Source organism: Phalacrocorax aristotelis, chromosome 4 (genome assembly GCF_949628215.1).
Source record: "Phalacrocorax aristotelis chromosome 4, bGulAri2.1, whole genome shotgun sequence".
Lineage (NCBI taxonomy): Eukaryota > Metazoa > Chordata > Aves > Suliformes > Phalacrocoracidae > Phalacrocorax > Phalacrocorax aristotelis.
Window position 1 is genome coordinate 67,441,162 of NC_134279.1, and position 27,534 is coordinate 67,468,695.

Consider the following 27,534-nt stretch of genomic DNA (forward strand, 5'->3'; position numbering starts at 1 on the left):
GAAGCTGTCCTCAGATCTTTATTTTGTTATAAACACTGCACTTCAATACGCATGAGACTGGCAAAATGGAAATCAAAGGAAATCAATGTAACCTGCTGTTTCAGTGTACTACGGCATGTCCACACCTGTGAATTACACTCTGCAAGGCATCACCTTTCACCTCAGAAATGGAGGTCAAGTGAGACTCCTTATTGTGGCAACCTTTTGATGTTTGCCTCTATTCCAGTGGATGCCCAAGTTCTGGCCTGAGGGACATTTTGTGAAAGTTGGAAGCAAGTTCTGCTTCCAGTGAGAAGTCTCTTTCGTCTCTGTGCATGGCCCAGGGACTCCCTGCTCTGGGCCTCTGGGCACAGAGGGAGCAAACCAGGGCAAAGCATCTGCCTTCAACCACTGAACATGCCCCCAGGCCCTCTGTGTGTGTGTGGGTACAGTAACCACACCTAAAGTATCATCTCCTGCTATTTGGCTGTTAGTGTCACAGCAAGGATTTCTGGTTATGGACTCTGTACACACCACGCTACTATTTATCACTCTAAGCTATGTAGCCATGTCTTTTCCAGCTTTACACACAAATAAAGTCTTCATTAGCACGGAAGGCTCCGCTCATGGCGCTGCCGTGGTGGTGGTGCAAAGTCTGCAGTCTGCATGGTCAGGGTTATGCACACACTGAAGGAGCTGAACCGGCCTGTGATAAGACACAAAAACAAACAAATATTTAGTCACCACTTTGCAAGTATAACAGAATAACTCCACAGTTGCTAAATGCAACGTGAAAGCCAAAATGCATGTTACATCTGTGCTTATCAAGTGGATATCTTTTCTTAGCATAATTTTTTTTTAAATCTTGCTGCAGAAAGATAACTTTGGTGTTTATAGGGGCTTGGGAGAAGAGCAAATGAGTACAAAATAAAGTAGGGTGTGAACTCACAGCATGTCAACTACACTGCAATAACAAAAATAATTATGAAAATGAAGTAAGGTCCCTTGAACAGACTACGGAGTTGCTACTGTGCTGGAAGTTCACCATCTTGCTTACTCAGTGGCAACCCCTACTGCTACAATGTAAAGCTATTGCTAACAATTTTCTGCCAGAAGTACATCCAGTGAATCTATTTTTTGAGATATTTCTGGAAGAAACTGCTGACATGGATAAAAGCAAGAGAAAATGAACAGCATAAATTGCAATGTGGCATGAAAAGCCAGGTACTCGGCTGATATGGACCCACACGGCTGTTTGCAATGACTTCAAGGGAGTGAAGCTAACCTATACAGTCTATCCTGAAGAGTTTTACTGCACATCTACATTGTTTATTATTGCTCTGTATATAAAATAGTAAAATTAATTGTCCATGTTGCTCTACACAGTTGTTTATGTATGTGTTAGCTGAGCTCTGACAAAAAGCCCTACTTGTTATTCTATCTGAAGAAGCGAGTTGTGAGTCACAGCAACAAGCGTGTCAGCTCTTCATGATGTGTTACAGGTTCCTCCTTGTGCTACAAGTAGCTATAAGCTACTACATATTTCTCCTTCCTCCCTGGGCACTCATCTTATTTCATTACAGGCTGAAATAATCTCTACCTACTTACACGTCCTGGGATTATTGGTTAAAGACTGCATTTACGCCAAGAGATAGTACATGAACATCACAATTTGGCAGATTTATGCACAACACCAGTGTTATTTTCTTCACAATGTGCAGAGCACCCATACATCAGTTTCAGCAATACCTACACAGGAGTATGTGGTCTGCCTTCAGGAATAAAGCCCTATCACCAGATAAGGCATTTGTCTCCTCTGCACACCAACTTTTCCTTATTTAAAACTAATGTCATGAAGTCAGTAGTTTGTAGAAATGTTTGTTTACTTTGGAAATGTTCTTGTCGAAGTACGAGTTCTTCACTCTGAAAAGCTATGTCTGACAGATAACATATGAGTAATATTGAACATTTGCTGCTTTTCTAATGTCACTAAAGAACTTTTGCCCTGTGGGAAGGTCTCTGAACCCACACAGAGTGATAAAGGGTCTCAGGCTTTTCTGTCTCCTCAGCAGGCAGATAGAGATTTCTGGCAAGTCAGAACTTGGGCTGCTGTTTTCAGGACTCCTGTTTTTCTCTCCTGACAATGGTGAACTACAGTGATTATTAATGCTTAGCATGTCTCGTGCAGAGACAGAGCAGCTGGGCAGAAAGCTCAAACTATAGCGAAGGAAGGAAGGATCATCCTTGACATACTGCGTTACCCACATGCAACAGGGAGGAAAGCTGCCTATTTGATTCCAATTATTGTAGGTAAAAGCCTGGTCAAATGAAAATCTGTTGAAGGAGGCTGGATTGCTCCTTCCCTGAAGGCAACTGAACATGCTCAATGGCAAGTGCAGGGCAGAGAGGAAGCCCCAGACCCGGCCAACACAAGATCTGCAGCACTAGTGGAAGCCCCCGAGACGCACACAGCCATGTGGAAGGGATGTGACGGCAGTAAGAGGGGAGTCTGCTCAAGCTTGCTGTAAACCTATATTAAGTCAAAAAGGAGATGCAAAATTAGTTTTATGTTAGCAAGCTGTCACCGATAAAAGCAAGCAATTACCTGTAATTGTCTTCACAGGTGATCTTAAAGTTTCGCTCTTCTAAGATGCTTTTTAACCTCTTTATGGAATGACCTGAGCAGGATTCACTGGAAAGAAAAGTGTTTTGTTACTTGTGTTCCCTGTGTGTACAAGAAGCTCAGCTAAATTCCACACTACGTCACTTATGCTTTATTTCAGGTAAGATTCTTTAAAAGCTTGCTTGCTAATGTGCTGTAAAGTGCATTGGGTTTGTGGAGTTTTGGCTACTATTGGGCCTTTGCTGGTAGAAACTATGTGATGTTCAGCTGTGCATCTTGCACAAGAATTTTGTGCAGGAAGATATCTGTGGGAAATAACTCGGTTCCATTCACAGTTCAGCATGCTCTAGAACTGCTCCAATGCTGCTGGTGGCCTCCATCCACAGGAGCACAATATAAGGCTCATTCGAATCTGTGGAAGGACAAAGTGATCAAGTCCTCTGTGTGATGAGAAAGGGCCAATAACCAAAACCAGCAGCTAAGTCCCAGGTAGGACGTAAGATAGGAGCAAGCAGGTACAAAACATGGGAAGAAGCAGGCTATGAGCACCTCCTCTCTGTCTGACTCAGTCTGTGGCTGCTGCTACTCTGTTTTGACAAGGGGATGTTTCAACCACTTTTGCATTGGTAGGAGCCCTGACTTGTGTATTTCTTTTCCATCCAGCTAATGGTTTCATGAAGCATGTAACAATGTCATACCTTTAAGATCTTTATCTCTATGCTTAATTTGCTTGGAATAGCCCAAGGGGCACCAAAGCTATAGTGAGAGGATTGACAAATGTCATAGACCAAGACATGGCAAAAGCCTTGTTACCTCCAGATAAAAATAATTTCCTGGTCCAGAGTATAAGACACATATCAGGGCAATAATGCAATACTGGGGCAAATGCAATTCCTAACATATGGCATTAGTGGAAAGCAGAGCCAGCTCTTCTTTGTTCACTGGACTTGCCAGATGTTATCAGTGATTCAATATGGAGTACAAATCAGAAGATAAAAGGAATACATATTATTGGATCTACCCTCCCTCTTTCTTCTTGGAAGAAAGTAGAACAGAAAAAGGAAACTGCTGTGAACTTGGCACAGGAGGAGGATGTGTCGAGGAGGCTGGCAGGGCACTGGAACATGACGGCTTTTCTGATTTGGGAAATCACGGGAGAAAGGATCAAGTGCCATGTCTGGGGGAACTAATGGACAGATTACTCAGTGTTCTTTTCTTCAGCACACCCCTATGCAACGGGCCACCAGAGTATGTCTGGCATGCTGACCGCAGGATAGAGGCATGTCTGTGAGCTGCAATAGATGTGTCAGCTTGAGTGGTGAAAACATGCTTCTGGGTCTCTGGGCTAGGGGAGGGGTTGCAATGCCGGAGCTAGTACTGTGTCGGACAGCAAGGCTGTCTGAGCAAGGATCTCTGCTGAGTCCACACTCATTCCTGAGTTGCAGTGTATCATCATGGCCTGCTTCCTGACCCACAGCATCAAAGCTGCTGGCTCTGTCATGGGGGGCCCTTAGGAACAGGAGAAGCCATGGCATTGCATTATAACCACATGAACCACAGAATGGGCTCTGAAGATAGGGGTCAAATGCACTGAGCATCATGCTCAGTGCTTGAAATGTGACAGACCTGCAAATGAATCTGACCAGGATGGAAAAGGTCACTCAGAAAGGCTCAGATGTGATCTGAGGTCACTGTTCCGGTGTCAGTAATTCAATGGTAAGTATTTAAGCTACAGATTTGTTATTAAAAATCACAGAATCATTTAGGTTGGAAGGGACTGCTTGAGGACATCTAGTCCAAGCAATATCAGCTACAGCAGGTTGTCCAGGACAGAGTTGGGTTTTAAGTACGTCCACAGGTGGAGGCTCCACAACCTCTCTGGGAAATGTGTTCCAGCATTTGAAATGATTTTATAAAAAAGGGTTCTGCTCAGCATAATTGTACTATTCCTGTGGACAAACATATTTTCTAGCTGTTCACCCTTGCAAACATAGCCTTTTCTGTGACTTCAGTGTTGCACCCATAATAAAGGTCTGTAGAGCTCAGTGGGATTGGAAGGAATTTAAAAGCACGGAAAATGTCATTGTGTCTTAGCTATAAATGTTCAGCAGTACTTAAAAAAATACTAAAAAACTCAACTGTACAAATGTCATTCTTTCCAGTAAAGTAAGCAGCTAGGAAAGTGAACATAAAGCAGGTTTTGTGAGCTGACTTGAGACAGTCACTTGTCAGAACTGAGCTGTGCCGTCTGCCTTCTACACACTGCTTGTCGTTTAGTACCAGCGTGATTTACCTTTGAGGTCCACCGATGTCATGCATAAGCCAAATGTGTACCTCTGAGACTTTATCTGGATTTAGGTTAAAGATCTCAATACTTCCAAAGATGCTGTAAGAATGGGACATGAAAAGGCAAAATATTCTTAGTTATCTGAGTCAGACGTACAGAGTATGCTCCCCAAATCCTAGTGCTTATCAGTGCTGCTATTATCCTCAGTGAAAGAACATTATCTTGCCAATGGATTTTCAAAGACTATTTAATTGCTTTATGGTAAAACTTTTTCTCCCCATTTTTATTTCACTTTCAGGAGAATTTTTGAAACTGTCTGTAGACTGAAACAAGCTGAAGTTTTTCCATCTTTAGTGCCTTTTCTCCTGTTCAGTTTATTGGCTATTGATTTGGCTTCGTGCAAGGGATATGAACATGGCTGTTCCCCCACCAGCATATTCTTCATATTTCAATATTTTTCAAGACAGCACTTCCAGCTATGTAACACAAGGAAGCACAGTCTGGAGGGTTAAAATCCAGTCAGATCCATGAATACTTAGAAATGTGTCATTCATGTATAATGAATAAATAATCTGTAATAATAAAGTCACTTTGTGCAGTAAGAGTATACTGGACACCCCACCCGCATACCCTCTGAAGGATTTCAATTGCAGTCACTGTATAGAAGGAGTTAAAGTGAATCAGCTCTACCACAGCCAGTGGTTTAGACTCCTAGATGAGTTTACCAAAATCCGTTCTTCACTGGAACTCACTGGCAAAGACACGTTCACCAGCATGCAGGCCCCCCCAGAATGCAGATGGGGGCATGCTGAGTAAATACCTGCTGCTTCTGAAAGCTCCTGCTTCTACTGATCCATTGAGCATCACTTGAACCACACCACAAGCTGCTTCTGCAAACTGAACAAAACAGATGGACGCTATACTCTGACACTACTTGCAGTGCCATGTCAGACTCAGGGCTAGAAGTTACTGTAACTTCTTTGATGTCGTCAGAACTGACTTATACAAGTACAGGATCTGGCTGAAATTTTTGCAGAACATGTCAAAGCAAAAGCCTCTAAAGGCTGTGGCAAAACTGAGATAAAGCTGAATTAGCCAGCTATGATTTGGCAGTCTGAGGGTGCATGGATTGGTATAGCAACTTTGCTGTCACTGCTGTTTTCAGCTTTTACAGGGTTTTCCAGAACCCCAGCAGCTACAGCTGTCTGATCGGGTCATAGCAACTTGGAATAATCCTCAGACTGTTTTAACTCAGACAGCGAGGAACAAGCCAGAACAGAGGTACCACAGGTTTAAGGACACGCGAACCATCGTGTATTCGTTACCTTGTGACTCATGCTCTGTGTTCTTTTGTGGCTTGGAAATTTCTCCCCTGTGGTTTTAGTAAAACTCATCACTGAGTTTTGTTTGATTTGATTTTTAAATTACTGGATCATGTAATCACTGCTCTTTTATTCTTTAAAACTCACGTCCAAATATTTAAAGACGACTAAGGTTACAACGTAAGGTACCTACTCGAGATATATAATCCATTGGTAAGACAAAGAATTTTTGAAAAGCTTAACACAGGTGACTGTACTTATAAAATCTTCCAAGTCCTCTTATATCTAACTAATGTGGCTCAGACTCAGCTCTTGAGAGCTGTGAAGTTGCAGGAAAGTTTAATTATGTGTAACTGTCTAATGTAATAAGCATGAGTTTTAGTAGATCTTAAATTTATTTGGACTAGAAAGCCTGCAGTTGAGCAAGCCTGACTCTGTGTGGTGGTTTATCCCTCCCAGACTCTGGAACTGAGGGGACTAATGGGAACACAGAAACTGTTTTGAGCTTGGAAAACTCATGCACACTAGTTTACCCACAAAACAACTTTTACAGCGAGTAGACTTTTTCTTATGTACATGAGAGCTGAAGCATACAGGAATGCTTGTTTTCCACTTGGGCAGTCATCTACTAATAGTCATATCAAGGACGAAGTCTTGAGAGACTTGTAAAATTAAACTGATACAGGAGAGCAGATTTTTTTTCTGGCAGGTTTTTTTTTTTTCTGTAATGTGCTGATTCAGCAAAGCCAGGCTAACTGCCTAATGTAGTCTAGCAGGGTTTCATTCATGTGATGGGAGTTGGCATGTGCATACGGGTGGGTACATCATAGGAACCTTGCCAGATACTGTTGTGGGAGGATGTGCTCTTCAGGTTTATGCCAGGAATGTCCAAGGGGATTCTCAGCAGCTTGGAAAATTTCTGTGCTGATTTGGGCACTGTTTTCAACATTAATGTGCTAAAATGTGTTTTATTTTAGCAATTTCAGTCCTGTGATTTAATTAAGGTGGTGATTATTATTATTGTAAGCATTATTTGCATAGCTCCAGCTGTCTGCCAATTGTTGCTGTAGACACTGGCACACAGGCTCTATCCACAAATAAGAATGGCCAAACTATAGTAGCATTAAATATTGTACATAAAATATAGGACCCTGGAAATAAAATTTCCAATGCATCTGAAGCTAAAGCTCATGTGAATTTTTACTATTCTACGTTTTAAGTCCAATCTGCAAACTCACATTTTTGGCAGTGTCAGGAACTTAGCGCCTTTCAACATTCTTGGATTCGGGGAGATTTATTCTAGGTCTTACCATCTTGGATGCCATTTTCCAGAATACAGAGCTAGGATTGCTCTCACATTCACTTCGTTTTGGACAAGATTCATAGTTGATTCCTGAGAAGAAATATGTTTATAGAATAGCTAAGCTTAGAATGAATATTGCTGCAATGTTTATATGGCTTTGAGAGCTGATTAATGATGCCAAAAAGATTTGCCCCCTACCAAAGCGAGAAGGCCACCTGAGGAAAGGGCTCTAAGGAAAAAGGAATTTGCATGCGTTCAGAGGTCTTCCTGTTCACTCACACGTATTTCAGGGAGGTGGCTGCAGGCCCTGTATGCAAATAATTCTCAGAAAACTGAGAAGGGAAAGCATGTAGTCCTAAACATGACAAACAGGCTGGCTTTTGACAAATACTGCCCAATTGCTTTGAAGAATTAAACTTTGCCCAACATTTTCAGTAATTCCAGCCCAGTTTAAAGTTTGCTAGCCTAAAGCACCAAGCCAGGAGTCATGCAGGCAGCAGTAAGCCCAGGGTACCTACGTGCTGCCCTCACCACTTTGACTGGCTAATGGCCAGGACCCTTCTGAATTGCATTCTTGTTTTGCAGTTTGTCCCATAAAAGTTACAGGAAGGAAGTGAGCAATCTAGATAAGGAGGGATAGATGTGACCATTAGTCCAAGCAGCAACTTGGTGTATTGATAACAGCCAAAGTTGTGTTTTGTAAATTAACCTGAGAGCAGTATTATTTGCAGTCTTCCATAATCTGGGACAGAAATACAGTTAAGGTTTTAAAATAAATTACAAGGAAAGAATATGTGAAAATGATTGTGTTTAGGTCTAAACACACAAGAGAAAATAATAAGCTGGAATTCCAGTGTTCTTATCTGTTTTGAAAAAAATAGGACTTACTACCTGGGGCAGAGGGGTCTCCACACCATGAAATCCTATCAGCCATATAACCCAACAAGGTGTCCTCCAAGGTAAGGAAATTTTGATTGGATTTTGTGTAACGATGAGCGAGGTCACTTGTCTTGCTCCAGAACAGTGACTGTGAAGTAAGGTACAATGTCTAATAAGTGATACTTATACTAAAGCTGGTCAGGAAATTTTCCTGGAAAAAAATAAAACGGTTTCATGATAATGAAGGAGTTTTAGTTTTTATTGAAATGCTGCAAGTTCACCTTAGTGGGTCAGCTCTTATTTCTCCAGCCCACGCTCCCATTTCCAAAATCTTTTTGGGTGCTTATCTTTTCTGGAAATGGAGATGTTCAGCCTGTAAAGCATTTTGAAAGAAAGGTTTTGTCTAGTTCTTATAGGATATATACCTGATTTGTTGTGTGCTTTTGAACTTCACATGGAAGAGTAGCTTTTTTGGAAGCAGCGTCCCTCTAACAGCATGATAGCATGCTCCTTAGAGCGCTGTATGCTCAGGGAACAGGGACATCTCTGTCATTTCACCAGGATGACCCAGTACTGAGGTTTGAGGCAAGCCTTACACAAGGAGGATTTCCAGCGACAGAGAATGAACAGGATTACTGGGGTCCAAAGGTGACAACTGCAGGACTATTGCAGTAAGCGCGAGAGCAAAACATCCTCGACATACAGACCCTCACAATCATTACGGACAAGATCCCATCACTCAGAGCACTGCACAGACACGCCATCCCACAACAATCCTACTTATGCAGCCCACTATGCATTGTGCTTTTACCTTGTTACAGGGTATACGATGACTCGCTAACTCCATTAAAGGCTGATAATCTTCTGATGTAATATTACAGGGATTCTTGTAAATGAACGCATGTTTTAATGTTTCCCATATTTTTAGGCAATCCTTATCTCTGCCAAAAGAATAAATCATAGTTAATCAGTATTTATGGCTGTGAAGGCATCGCCTTCTGTTATGGTCAAAAGTTTGGATCAGATTTTAAAAGAGTTCTAACTACGCTCAGGCACCAAAATACATTATTCATTACAAAAGCAGACTCTCTTCAGCAAATTAAGTATAAACTGAGGAATGAGCAGTTCTGAAACATCTTTCTCTGTGTCCCGTACTTTAAATTACTGATTATTGCAGTATCTGAATGTCTTCTATGCTGTTGTCCCTAAAAAAGAGCAGTGCTGATATCACATTGCCAGAAGATCCAATTTCTTGACTATTCATACCAGTTCATGAGAAGCAAATGTGGCAGACTATAGCCTGTACATTTTAAAAATACGGCTGAAAGATACTGCCTCCTCAGGTACAGTGAGCCAAAAATACGCCCATGTGTCTCTCTGCAGAGTGTTCGACCCTATAAAAATAATGTCTATGATTTCACCTAAAAAAAAAGCAGGGGTCTGGCTGTTTTGGACCTGATATTATTTTCATTTATGCACTAATTTTCAGCTATTGACTTTGCTGGAGCCACAGCTGATTTGCACACGTATAACCAATATCCAGATCAGGTGCTTGGTACCCAGTACATTTTTTCAGTCTCCTTCTGATCCTTCACCACATCAGAGGTTCTGGCCCTTTTGCTCTCACTGTCATGAGTCAGAGGAATTCTACTAAATTTACGTAGGGGAGCTGCTTCATGCCATGACACAACTCTATCACCTCAGCCTACATGTGTTTCTTAAGATGCTGCTTTGTCAGCCTAGGAAGTAAAGCACCTCTCTGCTGACAGAAGCAGGCCTGCTTTCGTAGTACCAAGAGGAAATCTACTGCACAGTGTGGGCAAGCAATCGTATCTCTGTACTGAAGCAGCGCCGTGCTTCCTTCCCGAGCCTGCAGCATACAATAACATTTGGGACAGCTCAGGACGTTTCCTTTCTTGTGCTTGAGGTAATGAATGAAAACTTTTCATTAAGATAATTCATAATTATTGTCTGTCTAGTATGTATTTTCAAGGTTGTCCCCATGGGTGCCCTTCCCTTCCTCTTCACGCTCCCATAGTTTCAGGCCCACGCGGAAAGCCTGCCCGCTCATTACAGCAGTGACAGTAATGCAGTGATTCTGCATCCTTCTCTTCCCTGTTTTTATGTAAATTTTAAGCACTGACTGCATCTGCTGTCTACATGTCTGAATGGAGCTATTCTGACTGTCTTTGACTCATCCACTCTTTCTTCACTGTTTGCAGTCATCTCCCAGTGTGTTCCCACTAAATGCTGTTTGAAGAATGGACCTTGTCTTGTGTGAAGAAACTAATGCCTTCAGAGCACTATAAAAATAGCATGATGAATTAGTACGTGACAGACACACAGCTGCAGGCTTTGGTACCTGTTGGTAGTTGGGTAACATGTAGGATGTGGAATTTGATTAGTCTTAAAAATAGTCCTAAAGGGATTAAGAAAGCCAGTAGTAATTCATTGAAGATTTCCAAACATTTTCAAGTTAGTCTTCCCAACAGTTGTGTGATCTCATTCCTACTACTGAATTTGATCATGATTTCTACTGAGTGCCATTTGAGCACCAGAGGGGCAAACTGCAACACAGAAGGCTGAGCTGTTTGTGTTACATAGGCCACGTCTAAACTGTGGGACCCAGAACCACTTGTCAGCTCCTGGCCGTTTCATCACAGTTTGGACATGAACCCTCTTCCTTTCCTTCCTAAGCTTTACAGAAAAGAAACATCGCACAAAGAGGAGGCCAGATTCTGTTTTTCTGTGTCCAGAAGAAAGCGACAGCACCTGATAGCACTGTGTACCAGACAGAATGCCTCTATCAGACACATTACAGCAGCTTGGGCCGGTATCACGCCGGGAAGGACCAGGCAATCCACGGCAAGATGTCCCTGGCCTTCCTTCCTTTCTGCCTTTATTTATGCAGTAACAAATCTAACTTAGCATTCTAAATGATATCCGTTATTGGGAGGTCGTACCACCAAGGTCGTTACTGCAGCAGGTTTCCTGCTCCAGCTTCTTCCAGTCCTCCTCTGCGAAGGGTCTGTGGTGGATATGTCCTCATCGCGCACTCCTGGGGTAACCAAGTGCATTATAGTGGAGAGCTCGATCTAGGCTGCAGATATCCCATAGCCTGACCTTGCTGATTTAAAACAAGCTTGAGTATTGACACTGTACAGTGCTGTCTGAAACGCGGACAGAGCCTGGGGGCAGGGGCAAGGCAGGTCAGCCTGGAGGGTCTCAGCTGCACGGCCAAGCGGGGCAGCCCTGGCCACAGGCTGAATCTCATTTCTTACCATGCCAGTCCCTTACAGGGGCAGCCGCAGCTGTGTTAGGGACCACACCTCTTGTGCATATGAACCACATTTATTTGCAGGTAAGTAAAGACTAGTAACAATGTTCATTTTTTCCTGGGCTATTTTGTTTTATCCAGGAGCCTAAATGCACTTTCAGTTACAGTCACTGTAGAAATAAGAAGCCAAACTGCAGATGCTCTAGTGAGCACATTCATCACTTTGCTGTTGCACTGTTGTGTCAGGGAGTATTCACATGTTTTACTTAGCAGAATTTAACTTGGGTGTATTAAATTTTCTCCTGGAGGAGCCTGTCTCTGGCTGCAAACTCTGTAAGTAACCCACAGAGACCATCCTTCCAACTTTGGCGTTTCATTTAGGGGTTGGGAAGTTGCAAATACCTCTCCCTGCCATGTAGGATTACAACATGACCACAATGAATCAGCCAAAAGAGAGGGCTCCTGCTGATTAAGGGGTGACATTACGGTATTCCATGCTTTGCATGGTCAACAGTATCGTAAACAGAATCTGTAGGGCTTGGCTGGAAGCACTGGTACATCTCACAGATATTTATGTCTCACACTTTCTAATCTGTCAAATGATTTGTCCTCCTGGCAGGACTCTTTTTATTTTTTAAGCTACTCCTGAAATCTGTTGTATGTAACAGTGTTAACAGCCACAGGTGACAGCTGGTTACCTGGTCATTTATCCTTTCATATTACAGAGTTTTTAAGCTTGGTCTCAGAAGACAAACTTTTTTTCAAGGAATCATAAGAAAAACCTGTTTTTTTATTTCCAGAGCAGTAAGTGATAGAAACAGCACAAAGCATTTCTGCTGCTGGACTCCAGTCATGGAGATGAGAAGCACGAAGCAACAACAATGCAGGTTGTCATGATCCTGAGACAGCTTGCTAAGTCATGAATTCAAAGCATCAGTTTTCTAACATTTCAAGACACCAAGCTCAGCAACTCATGATGTGCATGGATGTCACTCATATCTGAGAGAAGAGTGTTTATCGACAGCCCTGGCATAGCTGAGCTGAACTGCCTTCAATGGGGGGAGCTCTTCTACAGCTGCTAATCAGTGTGGTCCTTTTGGTTGTACCACAGAGAAGAATAAGGCACGAAGATGGGCTTTTATAGAAACTAGGCAATTTCAGCATTGTTTTAGAAATAAAATACGGATCTTCAATGTAAAAGAAATACATACAAAAGCTAAACAATACTTCATTTGCTGTCCTCACCTATCAACATGTATATTTTTAAAATTGAATAAAAATAATTCATTGATTTGCCATTTCTCTGATATGAAATACAGGTTTTGCCTCACATCTCAAAGAGATTACCGGTCATGTAGGACCATGATTTGGGTTGATATATGAAAAAATAAGTGAGAGAACTTGAGGACTTGTTAATCCCAGCTCCAGGAAGATATGCCACTCTTTCCAGCCTACCTGTTGAGGTAGACACTATTAATAAAGTCTCACCTGTCCCTTTTTCCAGTACAGCAAGAAAATATTTGGTGTGTGGCACTTAACATTGAGCAGAGGTAAGGGCAGAGACCTGCTGTAGCTCTGGGCCTCCTGTAAACAATATGAGATGTTTGCTGGCACTTGGTATGCTAAAAATTCCAGCAAGAAGAGTTTCAGGTTGAAACAAGCACATCTGCCTTGCCAAAACATACCTGAGAAACAAACTGTCCTCTTAAGGCTACTCCCACATTCTCACTGGGAAGTTCTCAGTCACAGAAAGGGCTCATTTCATTTTCTTCCTTGATTTACAAAAGAAAGGAAGGGTGTGAAGGAAATCATCAGTCTACCAGTTAATTAAATTTATCTAATTCAGGTCCAGGAGTCCATGGTGAATATGCTTATGTACCACACTGATGCGGGGCTCGTGTGTTCTCTTTCTCTGGTTGTTGTTTGTATGTTCTGGGTTACATATTAATTCTGCTCTGTATCTGCAAATATCGTATCTTTAGGCATAATGGATTTTTTCCTTTGAGGTTAACCTTGTTTATGCTGAAATATTTAAGGCTTTTTATTTAACTACAGAATCTGAAATATTTAATCCAAATTTAGTGACGTGTAAAATAAATATACTCTAATTCTGTGTTTAATTTTTTCTTTTTTTTTAATGACTACAGTTTGAGAAATGCTGATAAATGTGAAATAATAACTAACAGACTTAGAAGGAACACTGTGAAGCCTGCTATAAACTCAAGAACTGAACCTGCAGCCCTTTCTCTGGAAAGCGAGGATTGCAGAACTTGCCTCATGACCTTTTGGAGACAGAGACAGAGACAGAGACTATATCCTGCACTCAGTACAGCATCAAACAGAGGCTGGGATACAAATAACCATTAGAACTACATTTTCATATTAAATCTGAATGTTACTTATACTGCAAAGCTTATGCTGCCTGGGTCCTTACATTTGGATAGAAGTTGCATTTTCCAATGAACTTGAGTATTTCTATCCCTTTAACTTTTATATGAATATCACATCAATCTATCAAATGGAAGCTGGGGCCAAGAATATTTCCATTAGCAGCTATCCTAGCAGCCAAACTTTAACGTGCATATTAGAAAAATGGACAGCTTCTGCATCATTATCTCTTGCATATCAGTACACTGGTCTGGCTAACCTTGAAAGAGTATCCTTTCACTTAAAGGAATGGGATGGCATTGGGCTAGCTGGGAAATCACTATTAATATAAGTCTCTTTTTTCTTTATTTTGTGATTTTATTTTTATTCTTTACCTGGACATGATGGAGCAAGTTCACCCCCAGTGGAAATCGATTTAATTGGTATAATATCAAGGATAAGTTTCATCCCTGCTGATTTCAGTTACACCATGAACAATGTCTTGCTTTCAGTTCAGCACTAGGCTGACACTGGATGCTAAAAACATTTTAAGAAGGGGAGTGTTTCCTTGGGCTGTGTTGCCCCTAGTTTTTTACGCAAAAATTTGAGGGAGATGCTTCAAGTATGGACTAATTTTAAAATTACAAGTGAAAAATGGCTTCCAGGCTTTGTTCTGGAAAACTCAATCAACTCTACCAGGCAGAGACAATTCCCTGGTGAGACAAGGTCTCCCCTGTAAACAATAGCAGCTTTGCCAAGGTCCTGAGATTTCTTTCTAAAATACGACGATGTCTTCAGGCCACACTGAGTTTTTAATTGTAGCTCTGTGGTGAGGCTCTGAAGTTAGTGCTGGAAACAGCCCCCAGAGCCCTTTATGTAACTGGCCTTTGCAAGAGTCAAACCTCATCAGCAGTTGCGATTTGCATAAGAAAATCCTTCTCATTTGCTACCACCATTAGCCAAAACAGTAATGCAGCTATGCACCTAAGCACTCAGATATCTGGCTTTTGAAAAGTCAGTGAGAAGTTTGTGGTTATAACAAAGCTCCTTAAAGGCATAGGACCAATTCACACTCTGCTGGGAGTCCAAGGCATTGTCTTCACGTGTAAAAGCTCAGAGCATCAAAGGATCTAAATATTGTAGCGATACTTCTGCATTCAACAGACCCGTCTTCGCCTGTGTGTCAGTTTATCTGCCTCTTTTAGGTAAACTATGATGGCTGTAGACAGCGGTGTTCTGTATATACCCATATTCAATTTGCTTTTTTTCATGTGAGCTTACGAGTAGCTATGCCTTCACGTTGTCAGAAATTACGCAGTGAACAATAGCCTTTATGCCTGCGTTGAGAGGAAGCCCTCTGTAAGGCAGAATCCTTTTGCTACCTTTTTTCCCCTAAATATTTCTGGTTTCAATTCTGCTGTCCCTTCCCTTCTTCCAGCCTTGCCGTGTCTCACCGCTGTTCTGGAGCGGCTGTTTCGGAGCCGCAGCCAAGCCCAGCCCCGGCAGCTCAGCTTGGCCCTCTCTGCAGCCAACTTGAGGCGCGGGGGCGAGGGGCTAAACTCAAGGAGAACAGTGCCACCGCGCGGGAGAAGGGACTTCTTGGGAGCAGCAGCTGAGGCCAACCCCAAAGGTGTGCCGCTCGTCACGCCGGCTGACGGCCCGACCTGTCTCCAGAACACGGATACGTGCATACAACGGCTCAGCTTCCTTCCTGTTATTCTAGCACCTAAAATCGCCTATCAGGTATCTTTGTGCTAGAAATCAGGCAAATGTGAGTTCTGAGAGGTCAGACAGTATGCTGTCATCGCTGAGGGTCTGAGGAGACTGCTGCTGCTGCTTTAGCATTAGGATAATAGAGGGGAAAAACTACCGACAGAAAGGATGAAGGAAAATATCATGGCAGAACTGTCAATCTCAATGAGCACTAGCCTCTCACTACCCACTTAGTTTAATTATTGCAAAGCATCTGCCACCATAACATTTATGGTAACTGACTTTTTTTCAATATGAGAATGACATACTTGATTTTTTTTTTGGCGCCTGATTTTGTAAGTATTGCTCTCTGTTAATTAAATAGTTCAAAAGCCAGTAAAGAAAGTGTCAGAGAGAACTGGCTGGGGCTAGAGACAGAGATCCAAAACTCTGCCTCTGAGAAAGAGAACTTCTGGAAAGGCTGCCTGTAGGCAGAGCAATTAAATTCCCCATGGCAGAGGTGGGGAGTCTGGAGGTCTGGAGAAAGAAGTACTAGGTGAGATTTCTGCAGGGCTGTGTATGTTCATGTATGAGGAATGACCTGGAACAAATGATAGTTCCTCATCACACCGGTGCTTCACCTTTGGCAGGAATGAGAAGGTTTCAAGGGCAGGTGGACTTGCGGCTTTGGTTTATAGCTCCTCGAGTATTTTATGTGAGTTGGGAATTGGTGCTTCAGGACAACACTAAGCCTTATCAACCTTCCAGGAAGGGCTGAGCCAAGAGATGGCAGCTATAAACCAGTGGAGAGTTCATCTACCTAAGCAGATTTTTTTTGCTGGCTGGATTTCAGCTTTCCTGCATGAAAAAACAAGCTGCTTAAGCAGATGGTGTTTTCAGCAAAGCTCTATAAGTGGGCCTCGGCCTCTAGAAGGGCAGAAGCCTCACCTGGACTGCATTTTGACAGAGGATTGTAGTTGCTCTACATTTTAAGCTTCCAAGTGAGAACCATCAACATGTCATCAACAGATATAAAAGGAACAAATATAAGCTGGCATCTTATTTATCCCTTGGTTAATATTTGGTTTAATATTAAACTTGGAAAAACACTTCTATAAGAGTTATCTAAATAAAAGTATATTATAGCAGGGAGACACTCAACGGCTTAATGCAGCTGCACATATTTTTTTTTCCCCGTAACATGAATTTGCAATACATTGAGTTTTTTTTATAGAACCAAAATTGTTGGGATGAGGCATAAATGCAGTAAGTCAGGAGAAGTCCCTGTTTCAAGGGTAGCATGTGTCAGCAGGGCAAGGACAAGGGAACAGACTGGAGATTTCAACACTGTCTCCCACAGCCTCATCACAGGCAAGCTGAGGAAGTGTGGGTTGGATGAGAGGACAGTGAGGTGGATTGAGAACTGGCTCAAAAACAGAACTCAGAGGGTTGTGATCAATGGAGAAGGGTCTGGATGGAGGCCTGTCACTAGTGATGTTCCCCAGGGGTCTGTGCTGGGTCCAGTCTTGTTCAACATAGTCATCAATGACCTGGATGATGGGATAGAGTGTAACCTCAGCAAGTTCGCTGATGATACCGAGCTGGGAGGAGTGGCTGATACACCAGAAGGCCGTGCTGCCATCCAACGAGACCTGGACAGGCTGGAGAGCTGGGCCCAGGGGAACGTCATGAAATTCAACAGGAGCAAGTGCAACGCCCTGCACCGGGGGAGGAACAACCCCATGCACCAGTACAGGCTGGGGGCTGAACTACTGTAAAGCGGCTCTGTTGAGAAGGACCTGGGAGTGCTGGTGGGCAGCAAGCTGACCCTGAGCCAGCAACGTGCCCTTGTGGCCAAGAAGGCCAATGGTATCCTGGGGTGCATTAAAAGGAACGTGGCCAGCAGGTCAAGGGAAGTTATCCTCCCCCTCTGCTCTGCCCTAGTGAGACCACATCTGGAGTGCTGTGTCCAGTTTTGGGCCCCTCAGTTTAAGAAGGATGTGGAACTGCTTGAGCAAGTCCAGCGGAGACCTACAAAGATGATCAGGGGAGTGGAGCATCTCCCTTATAAGGAAAGGCTGAGAGTGTTGGGTTTGTTTAGCCTGGAGAAGAATGAGGGGGGATTTCATCATTACCTATAAATATCTAAAGGGTGGGTGTCAGGATGATGGGACTAGGCTCTTTTCAGTGGTGCCCAACGAGAGGCCAAGGGGCAATGGGCACAAGTTGGAACACAGGAAGTTCCACCTCAATATGAGAAAAAACTTTCCTGTGAGGGTGCCAGAGCAGTGGCACAGGCTGCCCAGGGAGGCTGTGGAGTCTCCTTCCCTGGAGACATTCAAACCCCGCCTGGATGCGTTCCTGTGCCCCCTGCTCTGGGTGTGCCTGCTCAAGCAGGGGGGTTGGACGAGATGATCTCCAGAGGTCCCTTCCAACCCCTGCCATTCTGTCATTCTGTGATTCTATGATTCTGTGATTTAGTATGACTGAGCAAGCTCCTTGCTAATACCTTGCTTCAGTGTCATCTCCTGGGAAGATAGACTGCATCTTTAGCATCTGTTTTAACCCTTGGACACTTGAGGGAAATTTTCATTTGATCCTAGGGGGAAAGAGGATCTGTTCCTCCTATCCCTATGGAGAAGCAAAGTTATGTTTCCTCATAGTGCTCTGATGTGTTAAACAGTTCTCGAGTTTTAATCATACCTTAGCAATGACAGCGGAATGCTATCATCTCTGAGCACAGCTGTTTTCACTGACATCTCTACAGATGTTAAGGAGAACTGAAGCAGGGAGAGGTGGGAGGGAACAGGGTTCCCCCTTTCAGCAACAACAAGCTCTTAGATTGGGTCATCCAAACATTTAATAATTTCAACCCTAGGGTGGTGCTATAATTTAGACAGCCACCAGCCATTGCTCTGTACAGCCCATTCTATAAAATCAGTAAACAAGAGAGAAGGCAAAGAATGCAGCTAACTGGTTGTACATGACAAAAAAGCTGCATAAAGTTGCAGTACAAAACTAAGTTGAACAGTATTTAATCAGCAAATACTTCTGATTGGTGCGTAGAAGGCCAGTACAGACAGAATGATACTCTCTCTGGTATCTGGGGTTAAAACCAAAGGAGACTTTCACTGCAAGGAGATTTTAATATATGACTGTGGGGTAATCGTGATGCAGTATGTGTAGGCTAACCTAAATGTGAAAAATTATTTGAAATCCTACATAATATTGCAGTAAGAACCACTAAATATCTAACCACTGTTAAATAAATGTAAGATGTTTGAGTGTATGAGAAATTTATAGTAATTTAATAATAATTTTTATATTATTATAACTCAGTATAAACAGACACATGAGTTGACATATGGCTGCCAAAGTGAGCCATAAATTCAGTTCTCAACAGCATTTCTGTACCTCCAAAGGACACTGATGTTGGCCATGGAGAAAAGACAATGCATTTCCCCCTTAAATTTGCAGGACACTCCCAGAATTTGGGTTGCTGTTGTCAGTGGAGTTACAGCCCGGGAGGTTAAATTTTCTGTGAAAAGCTGAGTCTTGCACAGAACTGGATGGACTTTCACAGTCTAGCATTGATATTTATACTCCAGAAGAGCAAAAATAAATATGTTGGTGATTAATTATCTCAAGAACAAATAAATGATAGCTACCCACTGCCATATGAACTTGCCTCTTGCTAAAGAGAAAATTAGTTCTTTCTAATGAACTTCCTGTAGAAAGAGATGACAACAAAACCCAAATGAAGCCCTATCTTACAGCCCAGAATAGTTACGGAAACTAGCCTTAAACAGCATGAGGACTCACTTGAAGGACAAACTATAGAACCAGTAGCCCTGCCTCTAAATCCTAAAGTTCTAATAGCTGTCCACTTGTGTCTACTAAATGTTACATTCCAGTTCCCCGTTAAAGCTCAGTACAGCATATTTTAATGGAAATGCACATTTAAGTAAGACTCACACAATTGTTAACAGTTATAATGATTATATCCTAGTTACCGAGAAATTGCAAGAACAAAGTCACTCATACACAAGATAGGGGAAAACAATTGTAAAAGAAAACCTTGTTATAAATATTGAAGGACAGAAGAAATGAAAAACAGAGCTATGCATGTTTCATATAACAAAGGTTAACGTAGAAAAGTTACTGAAGTCAACACATTGGTACGTGAAATAGGGAGGGGAATATTAAGAGCGTACACTGAAGCATTGTAACAAATGTTCTGACTTGGGCATTTTAATGGGCAGTGTGTTACAGTGCCCACCTTAATACTGAGAGGCAAACCGAAAGTAGCAAGAGTTATCAACACAATTGCCACTATAGGTGAGCCAAAACGTTTCTGCATCACTGTTTGTCCTAGTTACCCAGTGGACATCTTGTAAGTCTAAAAGCATTTTCTAAGAGAAGGATAGGAAGGCACCTCTGGAGATCATCTGGTCCAAACCCTGGCTAAGACAAGGTGGCTCAGGGCCGTGTCCAGTCTGGTTTTGAGTATCTCCAAGGATGGAGCCTCCACAAACTCCCAGGCAACCTGTCCACTCTTTGATCACCCTTACAGTAAAAAAAAGGGGTTTTTCTTATGTTTAAATGGAATTTCCCTTATTTTAATTATTGCCCATTGCCTCTTGGCCTGCAGCTGGATACCACTGAGAAAAGCCTGTCTCTCTCTTCTTTATTGCCTCCATCAGGTATTTCTACACACTGACAAGATCCCCCTGAGCCTTCTCTTCTCCAGGCTGAACAGTCTCAGCTCTCTCAGCCTCTCCCTGTATCTCAGATACTTCAATCAGCTCCACGGTCCTTCCCTAGACATGCTCCAAGTATGTCCCTTGTACTGGGGAGCCTAGAACTGGACCCAGCACTCCAGATGTGCTTCACCACTGCTGAGCAGAGGGGAAGGATCACCTCCCTCCACCTGCTGCCAACACTCCTCCTCATGTAGCCCAAGACACCACTGGCCTTTGCCACAAGGGCACATTGGAGGCTCATGTTCAGCTTGTCCACTGGGACCACATGTCCTTTTCCATAGACAGTGCAAATAAAGCTATTTGTTCACTCTGGCACCAAAAGCGATGACATAATAATGGTAATAATTTCATTTTTTTAGAAAGCATATTTTTTAAAAATAAAGAAAAGCTAAATCCTGTGCAGTTTGATGTATATTAAATTGAGAAGCTTTAAAAGTCTGCATTCTCTTATGTAAGGCACATTTTCTAAATGAAAAAAAATATCTCAGGTAAGTTTCATTATAATGTCGTGGTTATATAAAATAAAGCTAAGCTTTTTGTGACCCTGAATCAAATCATGGCTGTGTTTAGTGCCAAGGTTAATGTGAAAGTATTAACAATCAGTGAGCAAATACAAAGAAATTAAATCAAAAATGCCTAGCAAAGCATGAAGGCAAAATGCAAAAGTAAACATACAACAAAACCCAGATTTCTTTCTGGAAGAAATTATGCTCCAAGTGCAATAGTATCTCTCACAAAAACATGTTCCATATGTTCTTTTTGACAAAATGAATCTCCATCTCCATGGGCTGCAAAGTAATGGAAAGGCAAAATGCATTCATGATCATGCAGGAGGAAATTCATGTGGCCAAAGCTCAACTGGAGTTGAGGCTGGCCGGTACTGTGAGGGACAATAAAAAGGGCTTTTTAAAATATGTTAATGGCAAAAGGCAGGCCAGAAATAACACTGGCCCATTGCCTGACGAGCATGGTCAGCTCACAAACAGGAACATAGACAAAGGAGAGACATTTAATGATTGCTTTGCCTCGGTCTTCAACACTGATGGTGGGCGCAGGGATGCCCAGAGCCCTGGGCTAGAGAACCATGATTGCGAGAATGACAAACTCCCAATCAACCCTGAACTTGTGCAGGACTTGCTGCTCCAGCTGGATCTCTATAAGTCAATGGGGCCTCATGAGATTCATCCGAGGGTACTTAAAGAGCTGGCTGATGTCATAGTGAGACCTCTCTTCTATGATTTTTCAATGCTCTTGGGAATCTGGAGAGGTCCCAGCTGACTGGAAGCTGGCAACCATTGTCCCAATCTTCAAGGGCAACAGGGAGGACCCTGGTAACTACAGGCACATCAGTCTCACTTCTGTGCCTGGTAAAATTATGGAGAAGATTATTCTGGGAGTTACTGAAAAACACCTGAGAGACCACACAGTCATTGGTCCCAGCCAGCATGGGTTCACGAGGGGAAAGTCATGCCTAACAAACTTGATTTCCTTCTATGACAAGGTCACCCACCTAGTTGACTGAGGGAAGACAGTCGATGTGAACATTTTGGATTACAGTAAAGCTTTCGATAGTGCCTTTCACAGTATCCTCCTGGACAAAATGTCCAGCACACAGCTGGATAAGCAAATAACGCAGTGGGTGAGCAACTGGCTGATGGGTCGGGCTCAAAGGGTCACAGTAAATGGGGTTACATCGGACTGGCGGCCAGTCACTAGTTACTGAAGTGGCTCCCTGTCTGCATCCTCAGTGCTCTCTCATGAGCAGAAGTTAGACAAAAAATAAGCTGGTTTGATTTCAGCCATTTTTAAATAGTCCTTGCAAGCTTGGCTTAGCTTGGGTGAACCAGAGATGGAGAAGTGACTGCAGATCTGGGGGGGAGTAGTCATTATCTGAGAATGAAAAATCTCTTGAGCTGTAAATGTAAGATGAGTTTATTTCTAGATTGAAAAGCATTATTGTTTGTGTTTCCAGAACCAGTGACTCTGACCTATTTTTAGATGTTCCTTCCCTTCGCCTTCCCAGGTCACAAAGTGCTGATCGTATCTACCTCAGCCTGTCGTACAACTATGGTGAAGAGGAAAACTAAACCAGTTAACTTCGTATCAACAGGTTTCACGCTATATCTGTTACTACCTGTTCTCCCCAGCAGGCATCGAGGTGCAAAACCATCATAAACATCCTCCGAGTGATGGGTAAGCCACCAGGTCAGCATAACTGGTCTTGATCTGGCAATGACCTGGCCCTGCACAAGCCTGGTGCTGCTGAACGTGCAGCTCTGTGTATCCCATCACGCTTCTCTAATGATACCAGGGATAAACTCTTCTAAACTTGAGTTTGCATTGCATGAGACCTGGAGTATGAGACCTGTGCTTTGTTAGCCACAAGAGGGAGCCCGTATTACTGGGAAAGAGGAGATGAAGTAATTTAAGGTCAAATCCTTCAGACAAAACTGTCTTTGGCCTTTGTTCAGACAAAACTACAATACATACCAACGGCCGTGGTTGATGAGTACGGGATTTTTGCAAGACTTGTGAGAGCAGAACTTGCAGCTTTTGTTAATGTAAAAAATCAACCACAAACTATTTTGCTGTGACAAACTACTGCTTTAGCTCTGTCTGCTGGCAGCAGCCACTATTTTCCACGGAAGCCAAAAAGAAATGCTGCTCTTTAATGTGGGTATCTAGATGTGCAACTGTGTGTGCAGGGAACAAAATCCCTAAAGCCTGCTGCTATACCATCTATATCTTTTCCTAAAAATGAGGCTAATATTGCAAACACATTATTTGAAGCATTTGGCATTCCTGGCTTGTTTCTCCTCAACTTTATCACAATGGCAGTTCTATGCAGGAAGACTAACTGAGGGAACTGTACGTGTACAAATGGTAAAAGTCAGCCAGCCAGCAGCAGAATTTATTTCTGCAAGGATTTTATCGCATGCAGGCAGTTAAAATTATTACCAGCAGGTGCTATATACAGTACCTAAGAATTGCTCTTTAGCAAGCAAGTTCAATACAGCGCCTGAACATTTTGATTATTTTGGACAATAAGAGGATCAATGGGATAAAAGCTGATTGCACGGGGTGCTTACAAAGCTCGACTGCAGGCAGCAGCGGTCTTTCCAGCGGCCTCGGTGGGCTCAGGTTCAGCCCACAGTTTGTATCAGAAAAGATAAGAGTGTGTTGACTGTCTACAGTGTCCAGGGCTCCAGTAAGATGAGGGAGAGTTCAAGGAGGTATCCCCTAGGATTAAAGCAGCCACGATGGTGAAGATGTACATTAGCACACTTGTGGCCGTCTCACATGATTTATAGCATGCAGTTGCAAAAGCAGAGCTAAATGGGGGCTGTAGATCTGTGGCCCCTGTTAAATCCATCTGTGATATCTAGAAACATTATAAGGTCCATATTCATAAGTCAACAATCCCCCTTTTTTCCAAAACCAGCCAACTATTCCGATTTGAAATATGACACTCCTAAATGTAATAGTCACACTAACTACTGCAGAACAGATTGCTATTTTCAAAGAAATGAAAATATTGTCAAAGATGGAATTTAATGGCTCTGATATAAAAATATGAGGAAATGTCCTCTGCTTTACCAAAAGCAGAGCTTTTCAAACATATGCACATGTTGGTGTAAGATTAAAAGGGCAAGAACAGACTATGGACAAATCTATGAGGAAATTAGAAGATTTCTCACCAAGCCAGTGAGGTTCCCATGGTGGGAGTAGTGGCAACAAAAGTCCTAACTGAGTATAGGACACAGCTTGCTCAGCTCATAAGCCTGCCCGAGTTTCTGCAGTTCCCTCTTCCTACTCCTTTTCTTTGATGAAGTGCACCAAAGATCTCATGCAACGCCTACATTAATGATGAAAGAGCGTGGGATGAAAGATACAGGCTCTCTGATGTGTCCTAAAGGCAACTACTTTATTATCAGAAAGTGCCAGCAATAGAAGTGGTTGGTTACACGACAAACTGCACGGAGCTCAGCAGGATCTGAAAATGAGGAATCTCAGGTCAGATTCCCAGAAAAGCACCTACATTTAATTCTCTCTTCAGGAACATCCTGAACATTTCAGGTGTACGTAAATGAGCATATTATTCCTTTTTCAGTGCTCTCTGTCTCAGATAAATTTGTCTCTTAAATAAAATAGAACAAAAAAGGGTCCTACTACACAGAAATCATTTCATCTGAAAGGAAGTGAGGTCACAGCCACGAAGCTATTAAACACTGTTGCATTAAGAATAGCACAAAATGTTATGCCTTGTAAAAACAATCTTTTTAGAAAGCTTATGATCATGGTTGTGTGATTTTTTAAAAAAGTGTCCTTGAAAGAATTGTTTAAACAAATTATTCCCAGGTCAGATCCAGACTGTGTTGTGAATGAAAGCATACGTGACATTGGCTGAAAACAAAAGTGTTTTCTACATTTTCAGCACCCCAATTTGAACAAAACAGCTGGACATCCTATGTACAGCTTTGGTTTTATCAGCTCAATGTCATCAGAACGAGAGGTGGCAATTGTCTTTTTGAAGACAAGACCATGACGGTCCTGTCATCTGGCCAGGGTATGGGGCAGCCCCACGGCACTCAGCCCAGGGTGGTGAAAATATCTGCCAGGGGCTTACTGAGGACACAAAGTAGAGTGGCTGGTGCCACAGAAGTGATGGCTGGATCCCTGCTGGATCCCTGGCTGCTCTGGATCCTGTCCTGAGGGGCTGCGTGTCCCCAGTACCCACAGGGGGACCCGGGGCACTCCTTATATCATACTCTGCCTTCCCCTGCAGTGGAGGGGATCAGAAAATCAGTTTTCAGCCCTAATGGGGTATTGCAGACCTGGGCCCAGGGAATCCTCTCCTGCAGCAGAGGAGCAGTGGGCTGCTTGGGGGGTTACAGCACCTGCTGCGATGGGCTGAGCAGAGACCACCACTGGGTGAAGGTTTTGCCAGGGACAGCTCTGCTGGCACTGTGATCCATCTGTACTTCTCCGTGCAAGCTGTCTGCGTGCATCGTAAAGTCTTACACACACACTAAAAACAACTGTTTTGAGTAACACCAAGATATTTGTCAATGCTTTTGTAACACCTTTGTCCATCCTATAAATCTGTGCTGAACCTTCTCCTTTTCCTCTCTCCTGTGTAGTTTTGGTCTCATGAATGCAGAGTGATGTTACAAGATATTTGGCAGATTGGCTTTAGAGCAAATTGCCTTCATGTCCACACACTCAAACCTGTTAGAATCCAGCTTTTATTTTAGCTAGTTTTGAGGAAGTTGCAAAATGCACTTATGATCGAGCTTTAACCTAGGATTAGCATTACTTACATTGGTTCTGCAGGTAGTTTCCTTAGAAAGCCAGCACTCAGGCACTGACAGTTCCTGTCTGAGTTTGTACACGTTGCTACAAAACAGAGGTCTTCCTCCCCTCACTTCTCTCCGCCGCTGCAAACCTAGTGGACATGGCCAGGTGGAGGTGCGAGACAACTCTCTCCCGTCCACCTTACACACCTGATGCACGACCGAGACCACTACTCACCCCAGCTCAGGGTACTGCGCCATGACGTAGCTGTAGCATCTTCCCAGGACGACTTCTCGCAGATTCTTAGTGGTCCCTCTGTCCTTCCACTTCAGCATTTTGGAGCTGACCTGATTGCCATGCGTCAGGACAGAGGCCAGCACGACGGCGAGGAGGAGGGCGGCCAGCAGGACCACCATCCCCACCAGCAGGACGGTGCGCTGCCGCGTCTGGGCAGAGCCCTGCTGGAAAGGCATCCTGCGAGGACTCGGTGAGGAGCAGCGGCAGCTGCTTTCCCAGCCCAAAGGGAAAACAGCTTTCTAGTGTGTCACTGAGCACCTCCCCACCCTGGGCCCAGCCCCGGCAGACGGTGGGAGGCCGGGCTGACCCCCCAGGCTGACCCAACCCCCTCGGCTGACACATAGGGCTGACCCCCCCCCCGGGCTTCCCACCACCCCCTTCCCACTGGGCTCCGGCCAAGTCAGTCATTTTGAAAGCCAGCCAACGGCTTTTTGGGGTTTGACATGCTAAGATGAGAGCCTGGCTGTTGTTTGCCTTCTGTTTGTGTCTTTGCCGTGACCTCCTTGAGTAGACTTTGCAGTTACTAGCGATAACTCACAACAGTGAATGCCAGAAAGTTATTCATGAAACCCCCAAAGCCTTTGCTTAAATAAAGCCCCCATTGCAGCGACGTGCTGCAACGTGCGGGTGAGCCAAATTCAAAGGAACCCATCCTGCTTTCTTTAAACTTGTTTTTAAATGATAGGTGTTGAATCTGGCTTTACCAAAGGCAATCATTAACTTTGCAGTAGTCATAAAAATATAGTTCATCAACCCACAACAGGTTATTTTATTTCTCTCCCTTGCAGATTGGATTAGTTGTCACATGATTTTCTAAGCCTAGCGTGCAAATTGTGGGTGTTTGAGGCTATGTGAAATCATTTAACGAAGCATTAAGTTTTCTCTGGAAAAGGGAAGCAAGTTCATTATTGTCCTATCCAAATAGGGCGATTCTACTTCCTTAGTCTAAAGGCAACATAAAATAAGACTCAGATCTTAAAATCTCAACAAAAGAAGCTATGCAATATCAGAGTAAAATTAACTATAAATTGTTAATAATTTGTTAATAATTGCTTACCAAGCATCCATCTGGTTGAGTGTGAGAAAGGGCGTCTGTGACACATCTCAGTTAGGACTAGGCAGCTCCAAAAGACCTGCGAAATGCTGTGCTCTGACCAAAGCCTTCACTGTTAAGCAATATGTTAAGCACATAATCTGAATTTTTCTAATCCTGTTTTCTGAGAAACAATGCAGATGCTGGGGTTGAACTGAAGCTTCAGCTTCGGAGTGACATATCAGGCTGACAGCCTCAAAGTGGTCAGGCTGTTGGACTAGGTGATTGTTCTAGGTCCCTTCCAACTGAAATATTCTATATCTCTTCCTAACAGTGTAATGTCTTCGTAAGAGAGGTAACAGTGTTTTTCTTCATGACACTGCTTGTGTCCCCAACACAGGTTCTGCAGAAAAGAGC

At 43.1% G+C, this 27,534-nt stretch overlaps 1 protein-coding gene across 2 annotated transcripts; it reads right to left on the reverse strand.

Moving 5' to 3' along the window:
* LOC142056640 (ADP-ribosyl cyclase/cyclic ADP-ribose hydrolase 1-like) lies at nucleotides 1-27,534 on the reverse strand. 2 transcript variants are annotated; one of them, XM_075091836.1, is made up of 9 exons: nucleotides 27,142-27,534; nucleotides 26,025-26,261; nucleotides 9,205-9,334; nucleotides 8,406-8,541; nucleotides 7,522-7,604; nucleotides 5,710-5,786; nucleotides 4,896-4,988; nucleotides 2,585-2,671; nucleotides 1-685 (listed from the first exon to the last, which is right to left on the reverse strand). In XM_075091836.1, exons 1-9 carry the CDS (start codon nucleotides 27,150-27,152, stop codon nucleotides 604-606), a joined length of 936 nt encoding a protein of 311 aa, XP_074947937.1. In that variant the 5' UTR covers nucleotides 27,153-27,534; the 3' UTR covers nucleotides 1-603. The 2 variants fall into 2 exon arrangements, with proteins under 2 accessions (XP_074947937.1, XP_074947938.1); XM_075091837.1 differs by lacking the exon at nucleotides 27,142-27,534 and having other exon boundaries at nucleotides 26,025-26,565.